At 45.9% G+C, this 6,742-nt stretch overlaps 1 protein-coding gene across 4 annotated transcripts in view; it reads left to right on the plus strand.

Annotated features, from left to right (window-relative positions):
* Positions 1–6,742, plus strand: part of KIAA0922 (KIAA0922 ortholog) — a 141,424-nt gene that overhangs the window by 111,907 nt on the left and 22,775 nt on the right. For all 4 annotated transcript variants that reach the window (XM_019521669.1, XM_019521670.1, XM_019521671.1 and 1 more), the window contains one exon: positions 4,679–4,833. In XM_019521669.1, the coding sequence (XP_019377214.1) occupies positions 4,679–4,833 (155 nt within the window). The remainder of the gene's footprint in view (positions 1–4,678; positions 4,834–6,742) is intronic.

Raw genomic sequence — 6,742 nt, forward strand, 5'->3', positions numbered from 1 at the left:
ACCTCACTGTCGCCTCCTGGGTTGCACAGCCAGGCTAGTGAGAGCGGCCTTGGGTCAGCTCTCCGGGGTCTCTCCTGCCACGTCTTTGATGGTAATTGGTTTTCTAGCAGAAGGATGGTGTTTGATCCCATCTCCCCTGGCATTCTCCTTTGGTTGTCCTCATGGCTATTGCTTCTCGGGGCTCCACCTGCCCTACACCCTGCCTAACGCCAGCCGTGATGTTGTCCATTGAGGCCAGTGTTCTGGCCCTCACTGATGCTCGGTTTCTTAGGGGCTGTGGCCGTGGGCTTGCACCGAGCGTCTGCTGCCGCCCTTCTGTGCTTCCCAGTTCGCACAGCGCCTGACTCCACCCGGGCCTCAGGCCCCCTTGTCACGTTGTTCCCTCCCCGGGTTTGGTACCTGTCATCTGGTGTCCGTGTCTAGGTTCTGGCTCTGCCGGTGTCGCAGTCGCTGCTGTTGCTGGCCTCCGCCCATGCCGGCCTCGTAAGCGACTCCTTGGGCCCTTGCTGGCCTGACTTGCCTTCCGTGCTCCCCCCTCTGGGGCATCACCACACTTCTTCCTTCTTAGGATCCTCTGAGCTCTCTGGCCTCTCCGGGCTGGTTGGGGACGCTGCTTCCGGTCCCTCTGGCTTCGTTCCTGCCAGGCCTTTTATCCTGGCCCCGGGTGGCCACCCGGCCAATTGCCCCGGCACGCTTTTACAAAGCGTGCCCAAATAGATGCAGGAGCCATTCTTGGCTCCTCCTGGCTCCACTGTGGGTTTTTCTTTTGATCTTTGTCTGCAGCAGCCACCACGGTTTCACTTTTGCTGCTACCGGCTGCCAGCACGGCGTCTTGCCGCCTCTCTCCCGCCTCCGGTAAGTTTCCTCCACAGAGATAATACTGTTTATGTGTCTCTGAGATGTTAGCAAATTTCATCATGTTTGTAAAGTGTTTTTAAATTCTTTAGATGCTGTAGAACAGGGCTATCCAGTTAGTAGCCTGTGTGCTGCATCTGACCCTCAAGGGGTAAACCTGAGGCCCCTGGGCTTCTGGTCCAAGTGCTGTTCCCTCTCCTGCTGCCCTTTGCTCTTCCAGCTTCTGCTGCTTCCCCCTGCTTGCAGCCTATGGGGTGAGGGAGCTTGTGGCCAGGGGCTCAGGGGAACCAAATTTTGGTGTGGGGGCACCAATGCAGTGCAGCAGGGGTTGCCCACTACATGGTGGGGTCCAGGAAGGTACATGGCATAGCACAACTGGGGCATGTGGCCTGCATGCTGGTTTAAAAGTTCAAGAGTTGTTGTTAGTCCTTGAATATTTTGAAAACGGCACAAAACAGATTAAAATCATTTACTTGAATCGGATTACTTTAATTATTTATAACAAATAACTGAGAGAATTAACTCTAGCTATAGTTTCCAGATAACATGTTCTGTACATAAATCAGATGTGAGATGGCATCGTCTTCCTTTAACTGTCATTATATGAGTAACAGAAGTAAATAATTACTGTAGCAATTATATGCTGGGTTTTTTATTATCACAGCATAGAACTTTAACAAAGTATTTCCAGACTTCTGGATTAAGTGCTGTCCTCAGCCTGATTGAGTTCAAACCCATGTCTCCTAGGAAAGTGCCTGATTACTTGACTAGAGGCAAAGCTGGAATAGGGGCACCTATCACTTGACCTGTTAAAACTTATCTGTTGTGCAGCCAAGAATACAGGATTCATGGTTCAGAGAAGAAGAAAGCAAAAAGGAAGATGAATATATGTGCCAGTAGCCCAGTAATGGGGGCACTCCTTTGGGTCCCAGTCATTGCTCTCAATACTGTTTGCCTCCTACAGAATGCATTTGTAGTCCTTGAAGCAGGCTCCAGAACTCAGGATTCCTCCCTCCCAAGGAAATTCCCTCATTGTGAAGCTACAAAATCGTGCCAGTTTGGGCTGACTTGTGGTTCTGTGGATCTTGTATTTCCTGTTCATTGACCTGGCTTTAAGAAGAGGGGAGAGAATGCTCTTATTCTAGACTTGACTGTAGCCTAGGGGTTAGAGTATTATCCTGGAATATGGAAGCTGTTGGCTTTGAGCCCCTTCAGGCTGAGAAGGGCCTTTAACCCAGGCTTCCCACTGCCTGGGTGGATGCTGTCACTATTAGGCAAACACCACCATTACTCTCCTGCACCTTAAAAGAAAAAGGTGAGCCATAGTCACTTAGCCACACACAGCCAAGTGATTTAGGCACCTAACTCCAGGAAGTGTCTTCACCTGAGATTACCGGTCTCAGGTAAGTGCCTAACTAAAGGTGTAAATCAAGGAGAAAGGGAAACATTCAATATCTCTTCTTTCTTCAATATTTCCTTTCTTCGATATTTCCTTTGACTGGTGTAGGAGCCCGCCTATCTCTCGTTCTGTGTGTTGCTTGGTTGTGAATCCTGTTCTTAGGCACCTCACTGAGATTTGTTAATTTAATTTCCAAAGCTGATCATTGCCACTCCCCAGTCCTTTTGTAGATCCCAGTCCCTATTATTGAATGTTAAAGAACTAAATGAACTGTTTATTTCACTCCTGGATCTGTTGGGGTTTCCTGGCTATCCAAGATTTTGTGGTTTACTTTTTAAGTGGTTTGGTACTGTAGAATAAATTTATGTCATGTCAGTGGGGAAAAGGCATGGCTATTAATTACAGAGGCACCAAGAAGTCTTTAGGAAACAATTTCCTCCATGTGTTACAGCCTGGGGATGTGACATTTGTTTTTAAAAGATTAGCAATATGTCTTTTGATTCAAAGCTGAGACCTTTCTCACTGCTTTATTACGTGATAGCCCAGATAAAAGCCCATCTCCATCCTCTCTAATCACTGTTCATGTATTTGAAGACTTTCAAACAGCACCCCCCTGCTTCTGCTGACTAAATAACCTAGCCCTAGATCTTTTTAACCATTCCTTTATAAGTCTAGCTTCCCAAGCCCTTAATCATTTTTGTTGTGCTGCACTGAACTCTTTCCAAACTGTCCACATAGTTCTTGAAGTATGGGGCCCAAAATTGGACACAGCATTATTCCAGGTGAGGTCTCGCATTCTTCCTTACCAGGAAGAATGACTTCCCTTGGGCTGTTAGTAACACTTCTGCTAATGCAGCCCAGGATGCTGTTGGCTGCTTTTGCAACAAGAGTACACTTGGATCATATTCAGCTTGGGGCCCACTGTAACCCCTTGGTCCTTCTCTGCAGTATTGCAGCTTAGTCAGACATTCTGTAGTCTGTATTTGTACATGCGGTTATTCCATCCCAAGTGCAAGGCTTTGCACTTGGTCTTGTTGAAGGACATCTGATTGATTGCAGACAATTTCTCCAGTCTATTCAGGTCATTCTGGATCTAGCCCCTACCCTCCAGTGTCTCCAATTCCACCCAACTTGGCATTATCCACAAATTTTCACTCAATCCCATCATTCAAATTAATAATAAAGACATTGTACAATACCAGACCCAAGACAGAGCCCTGAGGAACCCCATTTGATACCTCCTCCCTAGTAGACATTGATGACTGCTGGTTGACTACGATGATCTAACCAGTTATGTAGCAGTGTTACAGTAATTTGTATCTAGCCTGTATTTCCATAGCTTGCTAATGAGAAAGTCATGGGAGACGGTATCAAAAGCCTTGCTAAAGTCAGTATCCCATCCATTGCTCTTCCCCACAGAGCCTGTCACCCTATCATAAAGGAGGTCAGGATGGTCGGGCATGACTTGCTATTGGTGAATCCATGCTGGCTGTTCCTGATCACCTTGTTCTCCTCTATGTTTCACAGTTGATTCCCTGAGGACCAATACTATGATCTTTCCAGGTATTGAAGTCAGACTGGCTGGTCTGTAGTTCCCCGGATCCTTTTTCTTCCCTTTCTTAAACAAGGACTCTGTATTAGCCCTTTTCCAGTCATCTCAAACCTCTGCCCAATTTCTACAACTTCTCAAAGAGGATAGCTAATGGCTCTGGAATTACCTCAGCCAATTCCTTTAGTACCCTAGGGTGCATCCTTGTTGACTTGAAAGCATGTAGCTTTTCTAAGTCATCCCTAACTTGTCTGCTGTTACTCTAGGCTGTTTGTCTCCTTCCCTATTTTGCTGCCAACTGAACTTGTCATCTAACAGCTACCCTTTTTTATGAAGACTGAAGTAAAAATGCATTAAATACTTCAGCCTTCTTTGTATCTTCTGTAACTAGATTGCCTTCTGCATTTTTTGATAAGGGACCTGTCCTGATCACTTTTCACCCCTGTGAGGTAGATTAGTATTAAACCTGGAAAAACCACGAAGGGATATAAAGTACAGAGTAATTTTGTATACTGGTTTCAACTAGATTATAATATTATTTTACTAGTAAACATCCTTTATCAAGTAATTTCTGTTCCAGTCTGGTACTGACTAGTGCCCACCTGACTGAGTATGATTGTAGCTGAAGCACAGGGGAAGCATACATTCATATTGTTAGATATGAAGTTACCTCTTGATGCTGGTTTTAGGATGTTTATGTAGCAGTGTTAGCTTTTGGATTTTTTTTAGTATCATCAGCAAAACAAAAACTGATTTAATATGTAGGTGTTTTGGAAAGCATCAACAGTTGAAAATGTTAGTTTAGAGGGAAGGGGGATTACAGGAAAAGTGCACGGACGGCTCGTGACCCTTCGGTTTCTATTGTTCCCTTCTAGGAAACAACCAGCAAGTGCCTCTCAGGAATGAAATAGAAAACTGTGAGACTTTGAAAAAACAGATTAACACAAAGCCTTCCACTGAGAAAAAGATTAGTAAAGGACCCAAGGAAGAGATTCCCTGCTGTGGAAAACAGGAACTTGCATCAGTTGAGGTTTGTGTGACTTGGATCTTTTTTTATTGTCATATTTAAAATGCTTTTGAAAAGTGAGAGAGATTCAGTAAAGTTACAGATTACATCCCTAAACCAGCTTACTGAAAATGTGATGAATGAGCAAAATCCTGGGTTGTGCTATTCCATGAAATATCTTCGTTGTACTTAATGCAGTAATACTACCTATACCACAGAAAATTTCCCCTGCTTTTAATAGTGGGGCATACATGCACGTGCATGCACACACATATACCCTGTGATGTGAGTCTAACTCCAGATATCAGCTAACCTAGTGAGGAGAGCTTTAAACTAGGTTTGCTGGGGGATAGAGACCAAAGTGAGGTAAGTGGGAAAGCGGGACACCTGGAGGAAGAGCAAGCAAGAGTGGGCAACGGGAGGCGCTTTCATGCTTCCTGAGAAATCAGGGCAATCAACTAGTTAGCTTAAGTGCCTGTACACGTATGCATGGAGCCTGGGAAACACGAAGGAAGAATTGGAAGTCCTTGCACAGTCCTGGAACTATGCCATGATTGGAATAACAGAGACATGATGGGAGCTGGCACGACTGGAGCACTGTCATATATGGGTGCAAACTGCTCAGGAAGGACAGGCAAGGGGAGGAGGAAGAGTTGCACTTTATGTAAAAGAGCCATATGATTGCTCGGAGCTCCAGTACGAAATTGGAGATAGGCATGTTGAGAGTGTGTTATGGTCAGATGGGAGAGAACAAGGGTGATGTTGTGGTGGGGGTCTGCTATAGGCCACCAGACTAGGAGGAAGTGGTGGATGAGGCTTTCTTCAAACAGCTAGTGAATGTTTTCATATCACAGGTCCTGGTTCTCATGGGGAACTTCAGTCATCCTGACACCTGCTAGGAGGGCAATATAGCAATGCACAGGCAATTCAGAAAGTTCTTGGAGACTACTGGGGACAACTTCCTGGTGCAAGTGCTGGAGCAGCCAACTAGAGGCCATGCTCTTCTTGACCTGCTGCTCACAAATAGGGATGAATTGGTGGGGAATGTAGTAGTGGATGGCAATGTGGGCAGCAGTAACCACAAAATGATTGAGTTCAGGATCCTGAGGAAAAGAAGGATGGAGAGCAACAGAGTAAGGACCCTGGACTTCAAAAAAGCAGGCTTTGTCTCGCTCAGAGAACTCATGGGCAGGATCTCCTGGGAAGCCAGTCTTAGTGGGAGAGGAATCCAGGAGAGCTGGTTGTACCTTAAAGAAGCATTACTAAGAGTGCAGGAACAAACCACCCCAATGATCAGGAAGACTAGCAAGTATGGCAGAAGACCAGCTTGGCTTAGCAGGGAACTCTTTAGTAAACTAAATCACAAAAAGGAAGCTTATAAGAAGTGGAAACTTGAACAGATAACTAGGGAAGAATATAAGCATTGCTTGGGCATGCAGGGATGAAGTCAGGCAGGCCAAAGTGCAATTGGAGTTGCAGCGAGCAAGGGATGTGAAGGGTTTCTACAAGTATGTCGGTAGCAAGAGGAGGGTCAGGGAAATTGTGGGTCCCTTACTGAATGGGGGAGGCAACCTTGTGACAGGATGCAGAAAAGGCTAAAGTGCTCAATGCCTATTTCACCTCAGTCTTCAAAGGCACGTTCAGCTCCCAGACTACTACACTGGGCAGCCCAGTTTGGGGAGGAGATAAGCAGCCCTCAGTGGTGAAAGAACAGGTTAGGGACTACCTACAAAAGCTGGACATGTACAGATCCATGGGGCCGGATGGGATGCACGCGAGGGTGCTGAGGGAGTTGGCTGATGTGAATGCAGAGCCTTTGGCCGTTATCTTTGAAAACTCATGGTCATGAGGAGAAGTCCCGGATGACTGGAAAAATGCAAACATAGTGCCCATATTTAAGAAAGGGAAAAAAGAAGATCCAGGGAACTACAGA

This window comes from Gavialis gangeticus, unplaced genomic scaffold (assembly GCF_001723915.1).
Source record: "Gavialis gangeticus isolate Ggan-Ray unplaced genomic scaffold, GavGan_comp1, whole genome shotgun sequence".
NCBI lineage: Eukaryota > Metazoa > Chordata > Crocodylia > Gavialidae > Gavialis > Gavialis gangeticus.